Genomic DNA, 23,128 nt, shown 5'->3' with positions numbered 1-23,128 from the left:
CCGTCCTCCTGGACCCCAGCATCTACAGGTTGGTGTGGAATCAATTCAACTCAATCTTTATTTATAAATACAGTCATTTCTGGTCTGTAAGGCGCACTGAAAAGCTGCTCATTGTTGCGCCGTTTAACCGGGTGCACCTTGTGTGTGTGCTGAATCCCCAAATCTGTAAAAATGTTGTGATTTTAGTAAGCGCTCTGCTAGACTGTAGGACCGTTTCCCATGGCAACAGGAGGAGAAAGTCAGAGTGCCTGAGACGTGTGTGTAAAGACATGATGGTGAGATCAGGCCGCTCCCAAGTCGGTTAATCGCACGGAAAGAAAAAATGTGCAATAAGTTTGCTGGACGCAGTGATTTTCATTTTTCTTTCTGTTGTCTTCTCCGTTTATTTTAAGACAATATGAAGTAAACGGCAACACAATGAGCTTCCATCTGTACCTAAAACACAACCATCAGCTGCAGTTTTCTGCTGTGGCGTGGTCGTTGGCACTCCAAGATTCTTACAGACATCACCCAGCATTATATTTCAGAACCGTAATGAACGTCTCAGCAAACGGTCCCGTTCTCGCTGAAGTTCAGAAGCCATGGAGGAAATGTGCAAACGGGAACTTGGCCAGCTGCACGAGGAGCTGCGAAAGGTGAACCGCGTTACAGCGACGGTTCACTGGAACTCCAGCCGGACGTTGGTGTGACAGCGAGTTTAAAGTGGAGTTTCGGCCGTCATAGATGACAAACCATAAACACACACACACACACACATTCACAGAGAGTGGGAGGCGGCGTTGGGTGAGTTACATCACCAGATGGGAGTGGATGTGGACGAACGCATCTCCATCGATTGTTGTCTGAGCTTTTGCCAAAGCTGTTATCATTCGTGAACATCCACCCAGCAGCGACTCTTATTACAACAGACTGATTTAAATAATGTGTGTGTTTTAAGATGAGTACCAGCTAGGGCTGGGCGATATGACCTTTTAGTAATCCTGATATTTTTATGCCATGTCACGATATACGATATATATCTCGATATTTACCTCAGCCTTGAATGAATGCTTTGGTGCAGACAATCACATCAGTAAGATGATTTTGTGTCTCCATTAAAACATAATTGTTCATACTGCATTAAGATATGCTGATTTTAAACATTCATGCCAAAAGGATGAAATTGTAACGAAGCAAACTGATCAAAACTGTATTTATTGAACAGTTAAAGCAGCGGCAGAAACATGTCATTTTAAAACAAAATAAAGTGACTTTGCATGATGTAATAAATGCAACGTATGAAAATAGGGGCTCTAGGGGGGGACTTTTCAAATGATGAACTATTATAAGGCTTTGCTTTATGGATACGTTTTTGAGTTGTCGTGTATTTTTTTAATCGCAGAGTTTAGCGTAGAAATCAGTCTTATAATCCAGGCAGAATGTCCTCGTATCGTCTCCAATAAACGGCTTCAGACAGTTTTTTGTTTTTTGTTTTTTAAAAAAAATTCTTTATTTATAAGTTTTCAATTTTTGTTGACAGGTACAATTTTTATGTGCAAACAAGTGCACAACATCATTATTCACATTTATAAAAACATTTGCCCATCAAGAAAAAAAAAAACAAAAAAACAAAACACAAATGATAAGCAATGTGAACAAGGGAGTGACTAATACAATTTGTCATTGTCTTATTTTAAGATTAAATTGGGCTTTTTAATTTGGATATACTTGACCCATTTTTCCCAACATGCTACAAACCTATCTTGTTTCTGATTTACAAATGCTGTCATTTCTTCCATCTTATAAATGTCCATAATTATGTCCCACCATTCTGATATTGTAGGGACATCTTGTGACAACCATTTTTTTGTAATAGATTTCTTACTTGCGACCAACAGAATACTTATTAAATATTTATCTTTCTGACCCCATTCCCAAGGTAGACAACCAAAATAGACAGTTTTCATATTAAAAGGAAAATTACACTTGAAAATATCCTGTAGTACTCCATGAACCCTTTGCCAATATGACTTGAGAAGCGGGCAGTCCCATAAAATATGGAAATGATTTGCACATTGATCTCCACATTTACTCCAACACAAAGGAGGAGTCCCATTATAATGTATTGTTTGACATGGCGTGATGAAATATCGTATTAATGTTTTCCATCCATATTCTTTCCATTCTTGCGAATATGTAGTTTTCCATGAGCGTTTCCAAAGTGCTGTCCATTCTTCTTCCGTTATACTTATACCTCCTTCTTTTTCCCACATTGTCTTTACACGTTTTGTTGAATGAGTCTTATTATTTGTCAGCCATTTATATATTACAGAAATAAGCTTATTTGTTTTTCCAGCATATGAATTTCTAAACAATTGTAATAGGTCCTTGTTTACATCAGATTCTACTTTAATGTTAGTGTCAATATAATGACGTAATTGTAGGAATCGGTAAAAATCCTGCCTTTCCAAAGCATATTTATCTTTAAGCTCGACAAAGCTGATGACTTTTCCATCTTTAATTAATTTGCTTAGAGTTGTTATCCCTTTTGTTGTCCATAATTTGAATCGTGCATCTAATTTGTTTGGTAAAAAGTCGGAATCATAAGCAAACCATTTAAATCTAACCATATCTTTTTTAAAATCATATTTCTTGACCACCTGTTTCCAAATAGACAAAGTGCATTGAACCCAGGGGTTATCAATACTATCAATGTAATTTTGAATATTTGCATCAGCCAGGATAGCTTGTATAGGGAAAGGAAAGATTTTCTCCTCTATACTTTTCCATTGAGAATCATAGGATATATCACACCAATTTATCAATGCCTTCATTTGTGCTGCCCAAAAGTATTCCCTTATTGATGGCAGGCCCCATCCTCCTCTCTCTTTAGACAGTTGTAATGTCTTTAAACAAATTCTTGACCTTTTTCCTGCCCATATATATCTGGATATCATTTTATCCCACTCATTAAATTGAATTTGCTCAATTTGTATTGGTAATGTTTGAAACAAGTACAATAATTTTGGTAAGACAATCATTTTAATAGAATCAATCCTTGAATACAAAGAGAGGAAGGGGATTAAATTCCATCTTTTTAAGTCTTCGTTTATCCTTTTATTCAATGGAATATAATTAAAATCATATATTTTTGTCTGGTCTTTTGGAATCGTGATACCCAGATATTTTAAGGAATCAGCCTGCCACAACATAGGGTACTTAGAAGTTATCTCTCCACCGGTGGGTTGTAGTTATATGTGAGCGTTTGGGTTTTATTCATATTTACTTTGTATCCAGAAAGCCAGCTGTATTGTTCAATTTGCTGCATGAGTTTAGGAAGAGACTTTGTCGGATTACCTAAATAGATTAAAATGTCATCTGCATAGCATGCCATTTTGTGCTCTTTCCCTCCAAGGATTATACCTTTAATATGTGAATTTTGTCTTATAGATTGTGCCAGCGGTTCTAGATACAATGCAAATAAGAGCGGGGAGCATGGGCACCCTTGTCGAGTACCTCTTTCTAAAGCAAAGTTGTTTGACAAGTAACCGTTTATTTTAATCCTTGCAATAGGGTTGGTATATAAACACTTGATTGTATCGATAATTTTATCTTTAAATCCAAATTTATGTAATGTTCTATATAGAAAATCCCAATTGACGGAATCGAAGGCTTTTTCTGCATCGACACTTATAAGTATTGCTTCAGTTTTGTTCCTATGTATATGGTTTATAACATGAAGAGTTCTGCGTATATTGTCTTGTGTCTGTCGGTTTCTTATAAAGCCTGTTTGATCGTTATGTATCAAAATAGGCAGAAATTCCTCCATCCTTCTAGCTATTATATTGGCAAATAATCTATAGTCTATGTTAAGAACCGATATTGGCCTGTAAGAAGCACATTCAGTTTTTTCTTTGCCTTCCTTTGGTATTGCTGTAATAATTGCCTCATTTCAACTTGGAGGTATTTGGGCCCTTTTCAAAACCCAATTAAATGTAGAAAGTAAGACAGGGATCAACTCTGATTTTAATCCTTTATACCACTCAGCCGTATAGCCGTCTGAGCCAGGTGATTTATTTGCTTTTAGTCGACTAATAGCTTTTTTAAGTTCTACTTCTGTTATATCTGCAGTCAATTTATTATTTTGTTCTTCAGTAAGAGTTGGTAAATGCAGTGAATATAGGAATTTGTCAATTTCATTATCCTTCCCCCCAGGGACCTTGGAATACAGAGATTTATAATATAATTCAAAAGCTCTATGTATGTCTTGTAATTTATTCTTTATCTGTTGTGTCTGAGAATCTCTAATCTTATTTACTGTATTTTCAGAAATCTTCTTCTTTAATTTCCATGCTAGTATTTTCATCGACTTTGACCCACTTTCATAGTATTTTTGTTTAAGAAACATTAATTTTTCCTTTATATTTTGGGTCGTTAAATTGTTTATTTCTTTTCTAATCTTCTTTATTTCCTCAAAAATACTCTGTTACAGATTTTTTATGTTTATTCTCTAATTCTTTTAGTTTGTTTTGTAGTTCCTGCATTGTTCTATTTCTTTTTTTTTTTCTATATGAGGCTATTGCAATTATTTTCCCTCTTATTACAGCTTTTAATGTATCCCAAAGTATAGAAGGCGAGACCTCTCCATCATCGTTAATATCAAGGAAGTCTTGTATTTCTTTTTTCATTTGTTCCTTGAAAGTAGCATCTTTAAGTAAACTTGAATTCAGTTTCTATGTAATTATTTTGGGGCTCATATTTAAATTTATTGTTAAATATAAAGGCGCATGGTCACTTATATCTATTGTCCCTATGTTACATGTCTGAATTCTGTCTTTGTCTTTCAAAAAAGTTATAAAGTAATCAATTCTTGTATAAAGGGAATGTGGAACCGAATAATGGGAGAAATCTCGCCTCCTAGGATATAGATCCCTCCATATATCAATGAGACCAACCTCCTCAAAAAGTGCGCGTACGTTCACATGCAAAGTGCTTGAATCTGGTATTTTCCCCTTCGAGCTATCTAGTTCTGGCCGCAGACGAATGTTTCGATCTCCACCACATATCAAAAAGCCTTCTGTTTCAGTAACCAGTATATTTACAATTTTTTGATAAAAACTTAGTTCGCTCCCTGGAGGCGCATAAACATTCATAAAGGTAACTATATTACCGTCTATACTACCTCTAATAAGTATAAACCTTCCCTCTTTATCTTTTAATTCAAACGTTTTTTCAAAATTTAGTTTATTTGAAATAAGGATCACCACACCACGCCTGCGGCCAGATTTGTAAGAAGAACAAAACATATTTGTAAATCCCATCCTCTTTAGCTTTCCATGTTCATCGTCATTTAAATGGGTTTCTTGAAAATATACTACCTGAGCTTGTTCTTTTTTAACTTTGGTTAGGATTCTACAACGCTTCACCGGGTTAGTTAGCCCGTTCACATTAAATGAAATAATTTTTATCTGGTCATTATTCATATCCTACAAATCCAAAATGCAAAGTATCATAGTGCTTTAGTAAATGGTCAACTCCCTGAATAAACAAGAACTCTGGACAAAAAACACAACCGCAACAGCGGAAACAACAGAAAAAAACATAAAAATGTGATTCCAAGGTAGGGGTCTCCTCTAACTGACCCTGTAGTAAGGTGGAAAAATCGTCAAAAAGTAGGGGAGGGCCTCCTCTCACTAAGGGAGGGGGGCCCCTACGGCAGCTCTGTGTCCACTCTTTAGTTACCATAAGTCTCATGTCTCTCTGGTTTTAATCCTCATTTATTGGGGAAAAAAAGATGGGTAATATTTTTTAATTACCTCACATTGTGTCATAAACAAACCTCGTGTCCTCATTGCTCACTGACAGGTGATGTAGGCCTCCTGTAGATCTGTAGTTTTTCCCGGATGGCTTTTTCTCGTTCAGCCAGCTTTTAATTCAGGGTTTGATTCCCACTGCTTTCTGTACTTTCTAGAGACATGACGAGCTAGATAAATATGCTTGTGTCACACACAGTGGATGAGGTGAGTAAGTGACAGAGGCTGTGAATGTAATCAAATAGAATGAATTATTTCTGCGTGACGTGAAAAACGTTGTAATTTACGTCCCACTCTGTAATCCAGAGCGGGATCAGTGGCGGATTTGGCTGTTCATTGTGACTGTAGGTGGAGTCGTGCAGGTGTCCTCTCTGCTCCTCTGACTGGCTGCAGCTGCAGCCGGAGCGACTGAGTGCTTTAGGACGGGGAGAGACTCTCCTTCTGACAATAACTTTACAATATGCGCTTTAAAGTCAGTCGCCAAAACACCAGGAAAGTCTCCAATAACTCCTGTAAAAGTCGCTAGATTTGTCGCTTTTCACAAGAAGTCGCCAGATTTAGTGAGAAAGTGTCTCCACGCTGCCTCTCATGACGTAGCACGTAGCTCATGTTATGTACGTAACGAGGTGCGCTTGCTTTAACTTTCTGTGCAAAGCGGTGCAGAGTCGAGGAGGAGGGAGGAAACCCCCCCCACAGCTAAAAACACCTGCGTGACAACAGGATACTCCAATATGACGAATATAGACATTTTCTATATCGCACAGAGGACTAGCCACGATATATAGAGTATATTCGATATATCGCCCAGCCCTAAGTACCGGTACTGTTGTTGGATAAGTTCAGCCAAACTCACCGAAGATGCAACTGAAAGAGCTGTAGATTATAAACGTGGTGAAACATACCCGCCGGACCCCCCCACCCCAACCGCCCCCACTCTTGCTATCCCATAACCTTCCAGACAATAACTCACAATTCTCTCATATCCATATTTATACACACACGTAGGCAAAACGATGTGCCAACAAGCTGTTCTAACCTCCACCAGCAGGACCAGACCTGATCCAGACTGGTTCTGAAGCAACTGGCAGCTCTGACCAGTGTGGTTTTGTCCTGGACCCAGACTGGTCGTGTTCCCGACAATCATTCAGTTGCTTCAGAAGAAGCTTTTCTCCCGTGTTGTAAACTGGACGCAGGTCTATGTAACAAAGATGAACGTTTTTTCTCCTTCAGGATGTTCTTCTGACCACCTCCTGCTGAACTCCACTGTCTCTTCCTGCTAATTGATGTGGAGAAGACTCCTCGTGCTCCTCCTGCCTTCATCTCCACATGGTGCTTCCTCCAGAGGAACCTCGGAGCTCTCTTCTTCTTCTTTAGTCCTCCAGTGTTTTAGGTGCAGAGTTTACTGAAAGTCTAGATGTTTGTTTGATTTAGATTGAAGCTGTAGAGAGCAACAGTCCTGTAAATATCTGAGATTTGTAATATATTTTTTATAATTTTTTACAGTATTGTAGATGTCTTTTTCCTGCCAAACACATTTTTTAAAAAACTGAATCTCTGAAAAACTGGTGATGTTTGTCGCGTGCATGTAGCATCGCTCTGCTGTCATTAAACATTTCCAGCCTCCAGCTGTGGGCCGCAGCTTCTCTTCCACCAACACAAGCAGCTGCAACATGTGCACTGCTCTCTGCAGTCCCACCAGCAGGTGGCGCTGCTGCTGCTCCCCAGCCAGCTGCAGGCCCTAAAGCTCATCTCATTCTGTCTGAAACGACCTTTAACAGCTTTAACGTTACCAGTGTGGATGATCCAGGTAGGAGTCAGACACGGGACGCAGCGTTTATTCCCCGTGCTGAGTTAAGCCTTCAGCGTTTCTGGACGTGTCAGAAGCATCTGAACCTGCGGTGGAAAATAAGGAGTTGTGCTTTTCTTCCAAGGCATCCTGTTGCCCTTACAAAGCCGCAGCACCTCTGGTGTCACAGCTGGACGCCTTCTTCAAAGCCAGCATGTAATCTGATAGACGCTCAATCAACCGCAAGATTACAAATACTCAACCTGGTTTTCTCCAGTGTTTTCCTGGAGATCAGTTGGAGAAGAAATGCCTGTGGCTTATTAGTCTGGCACCGAAAACAACCTGGCATAAAAACAGCGGATGGTAAGTTTGGTGCCTCGAGGGGCTTTTACAAGCAGGCAGCAGAGGGAGGCCCCCAGCCAGAACCAGGAGGCGCAGGCCTCAAGAGTCTCACATACACCCACAGTCCACCATCATTCTATCCCCCAGATCCATCCTCTAAAGCAGGACTGCCGACGACGACTCAAAGAGTCCTGAAACACCGGATGTGCTTCAGACTTCATCAGCAGACCGGTGCAGGGTTTCATGACAAGCTCTGCACCAGTTTGCCAATTCTCCACCAATCTCGAGTCAGGTGCGTTGCAGCAGGGAAACTTCCACCACATGGAGCGGCTCTTGAGGCCATCCCTGCCCTAAAAACCCTTCATCCCTACCACCCCACTCCCACCCCTAACCCCTTCCCACAGACACACACAAGGCATGTGGAAGTGGTGTGAAAGTAGCAGATATTAGCTTGTGACAACCCGTTGTAAACATTTAAACTGACTACATGTCCTCCTACTGCTGTTCCTACAGACACCTGCAGAGCGTTTTATCTGCTGTGGCGATCTCCGGGATCCGGGGTCGTCAAGCAAGCTTGGGTCGCCCCACTGCTGAAGAAACACAAAGTATTTCTCCGTTTCTGTTGTGCGACACCTGTTATCCATTTCTCACGATTGGTATTAAACTCAGTTTGGTTTATTCCCTGTTAATAATCTCATCTACTGAGTTTATCCAGTTCATCACTGTTGGAGGGTCTCCATCGTAATCTAATGGGGATCCTATTAAATCCATTTAAACGATCGAGTTATTAGTTATTTTTGACGTGACTGCCATGCTTTTCAGCATTTAAACAGACCCTCCTTTGTATCTTAAAACTTTAACCCGACCTAAAAACTGACTGGAACTTTTGATATCTATTAATACAAACTTAAAGAACAATAAGAAACTTAATTCATGTTTTCCTTTTTCGTTTTGGTCTTTAGACATAAACGGTATTTTGTTTCATTGCAGGAAATTCTGTGAAAAAAGCATCTAATAAATATTTTTACATGATTATAATACGAATATTTCTTAAAGTTTGTAAAAAAAAAAAGAAACTGCCAGAAAAAGCCAGGTGTTCCAGGTGTTTCTACTCTTCAGCTGTAAAGAAGTCTAAATTTGCCAGGACCAATATGGCGGCGCCATTGACGTACGAAGGGGATCAACGCGGCGTCACAACCTGGTCACAACGTCATAATAAGTCGCCAAAAACAGATTTCGTGTCCGCTGAGCAGAATGGCCGGGCTGCTGAAGAAGGTATGGAGGTCATTTGTCTGTTGGGGTTCTGGGAGGGAATGTTCTGCAGAAACCAGGAGCTGGAAGGGACGATCTGAACTGGGGTTTTAACCTGTGGTCTGGTACCTGTTATCTGACAGGCTAACACCGCTAGCAGCAGGTACCTGTTATCTGACAGGCTAACATCGCTAGCAGCAGGTAGCTGTTACCTGACAGGCTAACACCGCTAGCAGCAGGTAGCTGTTACCTGACAGGCTAACACCGCTAGCAGCAGGTAGCTGTTACCTGACAGGCTAACACCGCTAGCAGCAGGTAGCTGTTACCTGACAGGCTAACACCGCTAGCAGCAGGTAGCTGTTACCTGACAGGCTAACACCGCTAGCAGCAGGTAGCTGTTACCTGACAGGCTAACACCGCTAGCAGCAGGTAGCTGCTATCTGACAAGCTAACACCGCTAGCTGGTCTGGTAGCAGCAGGTAGCTGTTATCTGACAGGCTAACACCGCTAGCAGCAGGTAGCTGTTATCTGAGAAGCTAACACCGCTAGGTGGTCTGGTAGCAGCATGTAGCTGTTATCTAACAAGCTAACACCACTAGGTGGTTTGGTAGCAGCAGGTAGCTTCTATCTGACAGGCTAGCACCGCTAGCAGCATGTAGCTGCTATCTGACAGGCTGACACCGCTAATTGGTCTGGTAGCAGCAGGTAGTTGCTATCTGACAGGTAGCAGCAGGTAGCTGCTATCTGACAGGCTGACACCGCTAGGTGGTCTGGTAGCAGCAGGTAGCTGTTATTTGACAAGCTAACACTGCTAGCAGCATGTAGCTGTTATCAGACAAGCTAACACTGCTAGGTGTTCTGGTAGCAGCAGGTAGCGGTTATCTAACAGGCTGCTAGCAGCTAACGGCCTTCTGCTAACAGCCGGCTGGCGGCTAACAGCCGGCTGGCGGCTAACAGCCGGCTGGCAGCTAACAGCCGGCTGGCGGCTAACAGCCGGCTGGCATCCAACAGCATTCTGCTAAAAGCCGGCTGGCATCCAACAGCATTCTGCTAACAGCCGGCTGGCATCCAACAGCATTCTGCTAACAGCCGGCTGGCATCCAACAGCATTCTGCTAACAGCCGGCTGGCATCCAACAGCATTCTGCTAACAGCCGGCTGGCATCCAACAGCATTCTGCTAACAGCCGGCTGGCATCCAACAGCCTTCTGCTAACAACCTGCTGGCGGCTAACAGCCTTCTGCTAACAACCTGCTGGCGGCTAACAGCCTTCTGCTAACAACCTGCTGGCGGCTAACAGGAGCTTGAAGCCAGGCATGCAGTGGTGAGAGAGTACTGCTTCTGACATGAAAACCAAGGAATGAACCCCATAATATGTAGCCATTAGGTGTGAAACAGCTGAGCCGAGCTTCAACTGTAAAAAGACAGACTGGATCCGAGACCAAGAGGAAACCCAGCAGATCTTTCTGGTTGTCTTCATTCTCTGAAAACCGTAAGAAACCAGCTCTTCAGCAGACAAACTGGGACACGGTAGTGGTTGTCATGGCAGCGGCTGGTGTAGTGTCATCCCGATGTATTGGGATGTTTGGTGTGAGGCAGCCTCAGGTCATGTCAGAGGTCTGCGATCGTAGACCATGTTCTGGTCCAGCTGAGTCTTTTTACAGCCCTTGGGCTCAGATCCTGGTTTAACAAGTTTCTCCTGGTTCTCCTCCAGACGACGGGCCTGGTGGGCCTGGCGGTGTCCCAGAACCCACATGAGGTGAGAAGCTGCTCCTTAAATCTGTACAGATGTGAAGTCCAGATGTTCGGTCCTTGCTAACTGTGTGACACTAACTGATGTGTTTCTCAGCGTCTGCAGGTTCTGTACTCGAAGATCCTGGCGTGCTTGCAGACCATGCCGCAGGACGCCGCTTACAGGAAGTACACAGAGCAGCTGGTTAACGAGCGCTTCAGCCATGTGAAGACGGTGAGTGGATCAGGAAGTGAACTCGGAGCGGGTTCAGGAGGACACCAACTAAACGTGTGCATGTGTTCACAGGAACCTGACGTGGAGAAGCTGGAGAAGAAAATCAACTGTGGTCAGATTGAAGAAGTCATTTTCCAGGTAATCCACCTCTTCTGGCGGCTCAGACATAACCTGTTGTCATGGAAACCAACTCTGGACACAGCAAGGCCGTCGTCATTTTCACGCCAAGTTCAGAGCTTGTTAATATCATCATATGAAAGATGGACGGAACCTTCTGCGGTTAAAAGTGAAGCCGATGCGGAAGTGCATAAAACTGCAGTTCCCCCCTCATCCACTAGGGGCTGCAAAACAGAGGGAATCCCCATAGACTCCCATGTTAAAAAGATCAACTTCACAGCAGGAATAAACATGTTTACAGCCTGGTTCAAAATCCATTTAAGGTTTAACAGGTCAGGTTTACCTTCATGACAACTGTGGGGGAAGTGAATTCTTTTCTAACTCGCCCGTTTAAAAGTAATTTAATCTCAAAGTTCGGCATATTTAGGGGCGTGTCCTTTTGATTGACAGGTACCCGACCTCCCGCTTCAAGTCAGAAGAACGTAGCTGGTTAGCTCCTGTTATCTCCGGGTTAGCTCGGTTAGCTCTTAGCTACAGAAAGCTCGTGAGATGTCAGTCATCCACCATGACGCTCACAGCCCCCCTCTCAGCTCCACCTCTTTGCCAATATTTGTATTTTCCGGGCGAGACGACACGCATGACGCTGCCAAGATGGTGATGGTAGGAACCGCCCACCGAGCTTCAATTCAGCTCTTCAGAAACCTACGGGTGACGTCACAGAGGCTCCGCCTCACTTTACTTACTTTTATGTGAAGTCTATGAGTGTATGTGAGTGTATAAGTATAACAGTATATGAGTGTGTGACATCACCAAGGCTGTCGGCCATGTGGCGAAGCGGTTCCACTACACACTGAGGCACACAAACGGCTGTCTATCATCTGGTCGCTGCATCATGTCATCATTTACAGATTGATTATTGATCTGTTGTTCTGCCTGAACATGCAGGATTAAACAGTTTCACACGTCTGCATTAAGCTGCAGCAGGAAAAATAAGCAGAACCGTTCCACCAGCAGGTCACCAGTCCAACCCAGCCGGTGTGAAACTGGAAAACACCGAAGGCTTTCCCATGTCAGAATGAGGGTCCGGCAGCTTTCTGAACACGCGTGTTACCGTGTCTCTGACAGGAGTGAGGAAGATGAGGGAGGAGGAAGACTATGTTTATCTGTTTCTAAATGGGTCATGTGATCATCAGTGTGTTCTGTGACAGGCGGAGTGTGAGCTGGCTCTGTCAAGGAAGATGTCGGACTGGAAGCCGTGGGAGCCGCTGGTGGAGGAGCCTCCACCCAACCAGTGGAAGTGGCCCATCTGAACCTGTGTGTGTGTCTTATCTAATCAATAAAGAATATTTCTGCTCAGACTTCTGGTTTATTGACTTTATTAAACCAAGTGAAGCAGATGAGCTGGTCCAGACGATGTCCTCCGTGGGACCTGGTCCAGCTGTGGACCTGGTCTGCTTCAGGCTTTGGGCTCCTGGCCTCCGCTGCTGGCTCTCTGCAGCAGCTGCAGCATGATGGGATACACGGCAGCGAACTCCTTGCCCTGCCGAGCCCGCACCGACTGGACGTAGGCCTCCAGAGCTCCTCTGAGAGGCGACAGAAACAGAATTACAGGAGATGTCTGAGACCGATCCCTCCCCTCCATGTCAACACCCTGTGCTGTGAGTCAAACGTGTCCTTGCGCTGACCTGATGAGGCTCAGACGGTCTCTCTCAGACGGATGATCATCCATCCACTGGGAGTAGCGGGCGATGGACCACTCTGCCCTCTGTGGGGGGGTGAAGTGGACGGTTAGTCAGATGGACGCCAGCGTGTGTGTTTTTGTGTGTGCATACGGACCTGGTGCGGAGACTTTAGCTCAGGGGGGGCTCTGCTGAACAGGAAGTGGATCAGAGTACTGTAGGGGATCAGTTCGCCCACCGCTGGACTGCTGGCGATCAGCTCACTGGTCTGGAACAGCAGAGGCCTGGAAGACAGTACACCATGTTGGACTGGAGACCCAGTTACCATGGAGACGACTGGGCAGCAAACTGACCTGAAGGAGCGCAGCATCCTGTAGGGTTTTCCCAGATCCGACACTCTGCGGCACAGCGGGGCCACCGCCATCTCCATCTATGACAAAAACACACCGTCACGTGATGGTCCACGCCGCCACAGCGCCTCTTCAGCGGCTCCTCACCTGGGCGAAGTCGGCAGCCAGCCTCATCTTGCCGCCTTCGCCAAGCGGCCGCAGCAGGCTGGCGTGGCGGAGGAAGAGCTGGATGGCTCTCTGGGCGATGGACTCGGTGTTCTCGTAGATGAAGTCAACGCACTGGAAATGTCTGAAGTAGTCGGCCATGACTCTGGAGACGAAGCCCTGCAGCTCCTTCATGTAGAGAGAACACGGGACGTCGGGTTTGTCGGGGCTGGACAGAGGTCTGAAACACACGCCATGAAACCAGTTAAACACACTGGTTTGTCTCCTCACACCACTTCCTGCATCTTCACCCTGCAGACAAACTGTAAACATGTCTCAGTGGACGGGACGGATTCTGACCCGGAGAAGTCCTCCTGATGAAGAGTGATGATGATGGCCTCGATGGAGTCGCTGACCGACTGCAGCAGCGGCTGAACGGCGCCACCCATCAGAACCAACAGACCCTGAACACACACACATCCCATCAACTAGGGCCAGACGTGTAGTCAAGAGGAGCATCTTATCAGGTCACATGACTGCTGGCTGTGTGAGAGAGGTTTAACATCAAAGCACAACAATAAATACTGAAGAAGGAGACAGAAATAATCAGCTGCACGAGAGAACACACGTATAAAAATTAATTATGAGCTAAGTGATTAAATAAACAGATAAATAAAATAACAAATTCAAGAATGAAATGAAAGAAAGAAGAAATGAACAAATGAATAAATTTATAATCAGTGCAGCGTCTGCACCAGTCTGCGGTGGTGAAGAAGCAGCTGAACCAGTAGCCACCCTCACCCATGGTCATGAGCCAATCAGATGGCGAATACGAGAGGCTGACATGAGTTTCCTCGCAGGGTGGCTGGGCACATCAAGCTTAGAAATATGGTGAGAGGCTCGTCATCCGGGAGGGGATGAGGTGTTCCAGGCACGTCCCTCTGGGAGGAGACCCCGGGGAAGACCCAGGACCCGCTGGAGGGATTATATCTCTCGGCTGGCCTGGGAACGCCTCGGGATCCCCCCGCAGAGTTGGCAAATGTGGCTGGGGTCTGGGTATCCCTGTCTAGGGTGCTGGCCCTGCGACCCGACCCCAGATAAGCGGTAGAAGATGGATGAATGGATGGATGGATGATGGATGGATGGACTGTTGGATGAATGGAAGATGGATGAATGGATAATTGATGGATGATAGATGGATGATGGCGGAATGGATGGATAAATGGATGGATGGATGAACGAACAAAAGAATGACAGAGATTAAATAAAGTTTTAAATAAACAAAAGAATGAACACTAGAAAGAACAAACGGTTTCTTCAGGCATCAGCGACTGACCTGGAAGACTGAAAAATAAAACCTGTATGGATTGATTTAGTGTTCCTCCGCTGCTTGCTGAACATCAGATGATCAGACAAGCATGAGGTGGTGAGAGTGATACCTCCACAGAAGAAGACAGAGCCTCTGCGGCCGCGGGCGGACTCGACCCCAAACCTGAAATGATCTGAAAAAGCCAGAGACAGGATTAACAAATGAGGAGCAGACAGAACTACATGCTGCTGATTATCGAAGGTTACCTTGGCAACAGCTTGCTGAAGACGGTACAGGGAGTTGACCACAGCGATATTCCTTCTCTGACCGTCCGTTAACGGACCGATCACCTGACTGGCATCACCTTGTGTGCAGAGCTGGAGGCAGAGGACAGACTGGTGATCAGGGAGGCTGGACAGGTATTCAGGTGGACAAAACGCAGTGGAGACGTACGCACCAGCTGTTCAGACTTCACGCAGAACAGTTGGACAGTTTTAGCCGCGTTCTTGGCCACAGAAAGAGACAAGTTCTGGTCCACTGCCGCCACGTTCAGCTCGCTGCAAGAAACCATGAAGTCCGGAGAGCGTAATCAGCCGAGAGGACACGCGGCCAACGGACAGGTTATCGGCACGGACGTCCTGACATCCGTCCGACATACGTCCGTCCGACGTCCGTCCGTCCGACGTCCGTCCGTCCGTCCGACATACGTCCGTCCGACATACGTCCATCCGACATACGTCCATCCGACATCCGTCCATCCGACATCCATCCATCCGACATCCGTCCATCCGACGTCCATCCAACATCCGTCCATCCGACATCCGTCCATCCGACATCCGTCCATCCGACATCCGTCCGTCCGACATCCATCCGTCTGACATCCATCCGTCCGACATCCGTCCGTCCGACATACGTCCGTCCGACATACGTCCATCCATCCGACATACGTCCATCCATCCGACATACGTCCATCCGACATCCGTCCATCCGACATCCATCCATACGACATCCGTCCATCCGACATCCGTCCATCCGACATCCGTCCATCCGACGTCCATCCAACATCCGTCCATCCGACATCCATCCATCCAACATCCATCATCCGACATCCGTCCATACGTCCATCCAACATCCATCCATCCGACATGCGTCCATCCGACACGCGTCCATCCGACACGCGTCCATCCGACACGTCCATCCGACACCCGTCCATCCGACATCCATCTATCCGACATCCGTCCATCCGACATCCATCCATCCGACATCCATCATCCGACATCCATCATCCGACATCCGTCCATCCGACATCCGTCCATCCGACATACGTCCATCCGACATACGTCCATACGTCCATCCGACATCCATCCATCCGACATCCGTCCATCCGACATCCGTCCATCCGACATACGTCCATCCGACATACGTCCATCCAACATCCGTCCATCCGACATCCATCCATCCGACATACGTCCATCCGACATACGTCCATCCATCCGACATACGTCCATCCATCCGACATACGTCCATCCGACATCCGTCCATCCAACATACGTCCATCTGACATCCATCCATCCGACATCCATCCATCCGACATCCGTCCATCCGACATACGTCCGTCCGACATACGTCCATCCATCCGACATACGTCCATCCGACATACGTCCATCCGACATCCATCCATACGACATCCGTCCATCCAACATACGTCCATCTGACATCCATCCATCCGACATCCGTCCATCCGACATCCATCCATCCGACGTCCATCCAACATCCGTCCATCCGACATCCATCCATCCAACATCCATCATCCGACATCCGTCCATCCGACATCCGTCCATACGTCCATCCAACATCTGTCCATCCGACATCCATCCATCCATCCGACATCCATCCATCCAACATACGTACATCTGACATCCATCCATCCAACATCCATCCATCCGACATCTATCCATCCGACATCATCCATCCGACATCCGTCCATCCAACATACGTCCATGCGACATCCATCCATCCGACATCCGTCCATCCGACATACGTCCATCCGACATCCGTCCGACATACGTCCGTCCGACATACGTCCGTCCGACATCCATCCATCCGACATCCATCCATCCGACATCCGTCCATCCGACATCCATCCATCCGACATCCATCCATCCGACATACGTCCATCCGACATACGTCCATCCGACATCCGTCCATCCGACATACGTCCATCCGACATACGTCCATCCGACATACGTCCATCCGACATCCGTTCATCCGACATCCATCCATCCGACATACGTCCATCCATCCGACATACGTCCATCCATCCGACATACGTCCATCCGACATCCGTCCATCCGACATCCGTCCATCCGACATCCGTCCATCCGACGTCCGTCCAACATCCGTCCATCCGACATCCGTCCATCCGACGTCCGTCCAACATCCGTCCATCCGACGTCCGTCCAACATCCGTCCATCCGACATCCGTCCATCCGACATCCGTCCATCCGACATCCATCCGTCCGACATCCATCCGTCCGACATCCGTCCGTCCGACATACGTCCGTCCGACATACGTCCATCCATCCGACATACGTCCATCCGACATCCGTCCATCCGACATCCATCCATACGACATCCGTCCATCCAACATACGTCCATCTGACATCCATCCATCCGACATCCGTCCATCCGACATCCGTCCATCCGACGTCCATCCAACATCCGTCCATCCGACATCCATCCGTCCAACATCCATCATCCGACATCCGTCCATCCGACATCCGTCCATACGTCCATCCAACATCTGTCCATCCGACATCCATCCATCCATCCGACATCCATCCATCCAACATACGTACATCTGACATCCATCCATCCAACATCCATCCATCCGACATCTATCCATCCGACATCATCCATCCGACATACGTCCATCCGACATCCGTCCATCCGACATCCGTCCATCCGACACGCGTCCATCCGACACGCGTCCATCCGACACACGTCCATCCGACACACGTCCATCCAACATCCGTCCATCCGACACACGTCCATCCGACACACGTCAATCCGACACACGTCCATCCGACATACGTCCATCCAACATCCGTCCATCCGACACACGTCCATCCGACACACGTCAATCCGACACACGTCCATCCGACATACGTCCATCCGACATACGTCCATACGTCCATCCAACATCCATCCATCCGACACGCGTCCATCCGACACGCGTCCATCCGACATACGTCCATCTGACATCCATCCATCCGACATCCATCCATCCATCCGACATACGTCCATCCGACATCCGTCCATCCAACATACGTCCATCTGACATCCATCCATCCGACATCCATCCATCCGACATCCGTCCATCCGACATCCGTCCATCCGACGTCCATCCAACATCCGTCCATCCGACATCCGTCCATCCGACATACGTCCATCCGACATACGTCCATCCGACATCCATCCGTCCGACATCCATCCGTCCGACATCCGTCCGTCCGACATACGTCCGTCCGACATACGTCCATCCATCCGACATACGTCCATCCATCCGACATACGTCCATCCATCCGACATACGTCCATCCGACATCCGTCCATCCGACATCCATCCATACGACATCCGTCCATCCAACATACGTCCATCTGACATCCATCCATCCGACATCCGTCCATCCGACATCCGTCCATCCGACGTCCATCCAACATCCGTCCATCCGACATCCATCCATCCAACATCCATCATCCGACATCCGTCCATCCGACATCCGTCCATACGTCCATCCAACATCTGTCCATCCGACATCCATCCATCCATCCGACATCCATCCATCCAACATACGTACATCTGACATCCATCCATCCAACATCCATCCATCCGACATCCATCCATCCGACATACGTCCATCCATCCGACATACGTCCATCCATCCGACATACGTCCATCCGACATCCGTCCATCCGACATCCGTCCATCCGACGTCCGTCCAACATCCGTCCATCCGACATCCGTCCATCCGACGTCCGTCCAACATCCGTCCATCCGACGTCCGTCCAACATCCGTCCATCCGACATCCGTCCATCCGACATCCGTCCATCCGACATCCATCCGTCCGACATCCATCCGTCCGACATCCGTCCGTCCGACATACGTCCGTCCGACATACGTCCATCCGACATACGTCCATCCATCCGACATACGTCCATCCATCCGACATACGTCCATCCGACATCCGTCCATCCGACATCCATCCATACGACATCCGTCCATCCAACATACGTCCATCTGACATCCATCCATCCGACATCCGTCCATCCGACATCCGTCCATCCGACGTCCATCCAACATCCGTCCATCCGACATCCATCCGTCCAACATCCATCATCCGACATCCGTCCATCCGACATACGTCCATACGTCCATCCAACATCTGTCCATCCGACATCCATCCATCCATCCGACATCCATCCATCCAACATACGTACATCTGACATCCATCCATCCAACATCCATCCATCCGACATCTATCCATCCGACATCATCCATCCGACATACGTCCATCCGACATCCGTCCATCCGACATCCGTCCATCCGACACGCGTCCATCCGACACGCGTCCATCCGACACACGTCCATCCGACACACGTCCATCCAACATCCGTCCATCCGACACACGTCCATCCGACACACGTCAATCCGACACACGTCCATCCGACACACGTCCATCCGACATACGTCCATCCGACATACGTCCATACGTCCATCCAACATCCATCCATCCGACACGCGTCCATCCGACACGCGTCCATCCGACATACGTCCATCTGACATCCATCCATCCGACATCCATCCATCCATCCGACATACGTCCATCCGACATCCGTCCATCCAACATACGTCCATCTGACATCCATCCATCCGACGTCCATCCAACATCCGTCCATCCGACATCCGTCCATCCGACATACGTCCATCCGACATACGTCCATCCCACATCCATCCGTCCGACATCCATCCGTCCGACATCCGTCCGTCCGACATACGTCCGTCCGACATACGTCCATCCATCCGACATACGTCCATCCATCCGACATACGTCCATCCGACATCCGTCCATCCGACATCCATCCATACGACATCCGTCCATCCAACATACGTCCATCTGACATACGTCCATCCGACATCCGTCCATCCGACATCCGTCCATCCGACGTCCATCCAACATCCGTCCATCCGACATCCATCCATCCAACATCCATCATCCGACATCCGTCCATCCGACATCCGTCCATACGTCCATCCAACATCTGTCCATCCGACATCCATCCATCCGACATCCGTCCATCCGACGTCCATCCAACATCCGTCCATCCGACATCCGTCCATCCGACATCCGTCCATCCGACATCCGTCCGTCCGACATCCATCCGTCTGACATCCATCCGTCCGACATCCGTCCGTCCGACATCCGTCCGTCCGACATACGTCCGTCCGACATACGTCCATCCGACATCCGTCCATCCGACATCCATCCATCCGACATCCGTCCATCCGACGTCCATCCAACATCCGTCCATCCGACATCCGTCCATCCGACATCCGTCCATCCGACATCCGTCCGTCCGACATCCATCCGTCTGACATCCATCCGTCTGACATCCATCCGTCCGACATCCGTCCGTCCGACATACGTCCGTCCGACATACGTCCATCCATCCGACATACGTCCATCCATCCGACATACGTCCATCCGACATCCGTCCATCCGACATCCGTCCATCCGACATCCGTCCATCCGACGTCCATCCAACATCCGTCCATCCGACATCCATCCATCCAACATCCATCATCCGACATCCGTCCATACGTCCATCCAACATCCATCCATCCGACATGCGTCCATCCGACACGCGTCCATCCGACACGCGTCCATCCGACACGTCCATCCGACACCCGTCCATCCGACATCCATCTATCCGACATCCGTCCATCCGACATCCATCCATCCGACATCCATCATCCGACATCCATCATCCGACATCCGTCCATCCGACATCCGTCCATCCGACATACGTCCATCCGACATACGTCCATCCGACATACGTCCATACGTCCATCCGACATCCATCCATCCGACATCCGTCCATCCGACATCCGTCCATCCGACATACGTCCATCCGACATACGTCCATCCAACATCCGTCCATCCGACATCCATCCATCCGACATACGTCCATCCGACATACGTCCATCCATCCGACATACGTCCATCCATCCGACATACGTCCATCCGACATCCGTCCATCCAACATACGTCCATCTGACATCCATCCATCCGACATCCATCCATCCGACATCCGTCCATCCGACATACGTCCGTCCGACATACGTCCATCCATCCGACATACGTCCATCCGACATACGTCCATCCGACATCCATCCATACGACATCCGTCCATCCAACATACGTCCATCTGACATCCATCCATCCGACATCCGTCCATCCGACATCCATCCATCCGACGTCCATCCAACATCCGTCCATCCGACATCCATCCATCCAACATCCATCATCCGACATCCGTCCATCCGACATCCGTCCATACGTCCATCCAACATCTGTCCATCCGACATCCATCCATCCATCCGACATCCATCCATCCAACATACGTACATCTGACATCCATCCATCCAACATCCATCCATCCGACATCTATCCATCCGACATCATCCATCCGACATCCGTCCATCCAACATACGTCCATGCGACATCCATCCATCCGACATCCGTCCATCCGACATACGTCCATCCGACATCCGTCCGACATACGTCCGTCCGACATCCATCCATCCGACATCCATCCATCCGACATCCGTCCATCCGACATCCGTCCATCCGACATCCGTCCATCCGACATACGTCCATCCGACATACGTCCATCCGACATCCATCCATCCGACATCCGTCCATCCGACATACGTCCATCCGACATACGTCCATCCGACATACGTCCATCCGACATCCGTTCATCCGACATCCATCCATCCGACATACGTCCATCCATCCGACATACGTCCATCCATCCGACATCCGTCCATCCGACATCCGTCCATCCGACATCCGTCCATCCGACATCCGTCCATCCGACGTCCGTCCAACATCCGTCCATCCGACATCCGTCCATCCGACGTCCGTCCAACATCCGTCCATCCGACGTCCGTCCAACATCCGTCCATCCGACATCCGTCCATCCGACATCCGTCCATCCGACATCCATCCGTCCGACATCCATCCGTCCGACATCCGTCCGTCCGACATCCGTCCGTCCGACATCCGTCCGTCCGACATACGTCCATCCGACATACGTCCATCCATCCGACATACGTCCATCCATCCGACATACGTCCATCCGACATCCATCCATCCGACATCCATCCATCCGACATCTATCCATCCGACATCATCCATCCGACATCCGTCCATCCGACACGCGTCCATCCGACACGCGTCCATCCGACATCCGTCCATCCGACATCCGTCCATCCGACGTCCATCCAACATCCGTCCATCCGACATCCATCCGTCCAACATCCATCATCCGACATCCGTCCATCCGACATACGTCCATACGTCCATCCAACATCTGTCCATCCGACATCCATCCATCCATCCGACATCCATCCATCCAACATACGTACATCTGACATCCATCCATCCAACATCCATCCATCCGACATCATCCATCCGACATACGTCCATCCGACATACGTCCATCCGACACGCGTCCATCCGACACGCGTCCATCCGACACGCGTCCATCCGACATCCATCCATCCGACATCCGTCCATCCGACATCCATCCATCCGACATCCATCCATCCGACATCCGTCCATCCGACATCCATCCATCCGACATACGTCCATCCATCCGACACACGTCCATCCGACACACGTCCATCCGACACCCATCTATCCGACATCCGTCCATCCGACATCCGTCCATCCGACATACGTCCATCCGACACGCGTCCATCCGACACGCGTCCATCCGACACGCGTCCATCCGACACGCGTCCATCCGACACGCGTCCATCCGACACACGTCCATCCGACACACGTCCATCCAACATCCGTCCATCCGACACACGTCCATCCGACACACGTCCATCCGACACACGTCAATCCGACACACGTCCATCCGACATCCATCCATCCGACACACGTCCATCCGACATACGTCCATCCGACATACGTCCATACGTCCATCCGACATCTGTCCATCCGACATCCATCCATCCAACATACGTACATCTGACATCCATCCATCCAACATCCATCCATCCGACATCTATCCATCCGACATCATCCATCCGACAT

The 23,128-nt window shown here is 48.3% G+C and overlaps 3 protein-coding genes across 4 annotated transcripts in view; 2 read left to right on the top strand and 1 right to left on the bottom strand.

Moving 5' to 3' along the window:
• LOC306773515 (zinc finger protein AEBP2-like) overlaps nucleotides 1–7,308 on the top strand; it is a 14,395-nt gene extending 7,087 nt beyond the window's left edge. For both annotated transcript variants that reach the window (XM_079263357.1, XM_079263356.1), the window contains exons 7-8: nucleotides 1–28; nucleotides 7,023–7,308. The exon at nucleotides 1–28 is cut by the window's left edge and continues 86 nt beyond it. In XM_079263357.1, the coding sequence (XP_079119483.1) occupies nucleotides 1–28; nucleotides 7,023–7,035 (41 nt within the window). In that variant the 3' untranslated portion in view covers nucleotides 7,036–7,308. The remainder of the gene's footprint in view (nucleotides 29–7,022) is intronic.
• A 1,822-nt stretch (nucleotides 7,309–9,130) lies between these two features.
• On the top strand, nucleotides 9,131–12,605 carry ndufa5 (NADH:ubiquinone oxidoreductase subunit A5). Its single transcript, XM_079262901.1, has 5 exons — nucleotides 9,131–9,195; nucleotides 10,885–10,929; nucleotides 11,020–11,136; nucleotides 11,209–11,274; nucleotides 12,462–12,605. The coding sequence occupies exons 1-5, from the start codon at nucleotides 9,175–9,177 to the stop codon at nucleotides 12,561–12,563; spliced, it is 351 nt and encodes a 116-aa protein (XP_079119027.1). The 5' UTR covers nucleotides 9,131–9,174; the 3' UTR covers nucleotides 12,564–12,605.
• Nucleotides 12,606–12,623: 18 nt separating this feature from the next.
• The window catches only part of cog5 (component of oligomeric golgi complex 5), a 302,838-nt gene continuing 292,333 nt past the window's right edge, over nucleotides 12,624–23,128 (bottom strand). Inside the window, exons 14-22 of the mRNA XM_079262900.1 lie at nucleotides 15,193–15,292; nucleotides 15,002–15,112; nucleotides 14,866–14,928; nucleotides 13,787–13,890; nucleotides 13,430–13,667; nucleotides 13,286–13,362; nucleotides 13,090–13,216; nucleotides 12,939–13,018; nucleotides 12,624–12,836 (exon numbers count right to left, since the gene is read on the bottom strand). Coding sequence (XP_079119026.1) covers nucleotides 12,710–12,836; nucleotides 12,939–13,018; nucleotides 13,090–13,216; nucleotides 13,286–13,362; nucleotides 13,430–13,667; nucleotides 13,787–13,890; nucleotides 14,866–14,928; nucleotides 15,002–15,112; nucleotides 15,193–15,292 — 1,027 coding nt within the window. The 3' untranslated portion in view covers nucleotides 12,624–12,709. The remainder of the gene's footprint in view (nucleotides 12,837–12,938; nucleotides 13,019–13,089; nucleotides 13,217–13,285; nucleotides 13,363–13,429; nucleotides 13,668–13,786; nucleotides 13,891–14,865; nucleotides 14,929–15,001; nucleotides 15,113–15,192; nucleotides 15,293–23,128) is intronic.

This window comes from Telmatherina bonti (assembly GCF_933228915.1).
Source record: "Telmatherina bonti genome assembly, chromosome: 23".
Classification (NCBI taxonomy): domain Eukaryota; kingdom Metazoa; phylum Chordata; class Actinopteri; order Atheriniformes; family Telmatherinidae; genus Telmatherina; species Telmatherina bonti.
The sequence above is the reverse complement of the archived record's forward strand: the minus strand, read 5'-3'. Positions and strand labels throughout refer to the sequence as shown.

Excerpts from the sequence above, each read along its gene's own strand:
- ndufa5 (XM_079262901.1), top strand. The coding sequence starts at position 9,175 with ATGGCCGGGCTGCTGAAGAAG. Across the intron at positions 10,930-11,019 it reads TGTCCCAGAACCCACATGAG|CGTCTGCAGGTTCTGTACTC; the intron begins GTGAGAAGCTGC and ends TGTGTTTCTCAG. Across the intron at positions 11,275-12,461 it reads TTGAAGAAGTCATTTTCCAG|GCGGAGTGTGAGCTGGCTCT; the intron begins GTAATCCACCTC and ends GTTCTGTGACAG.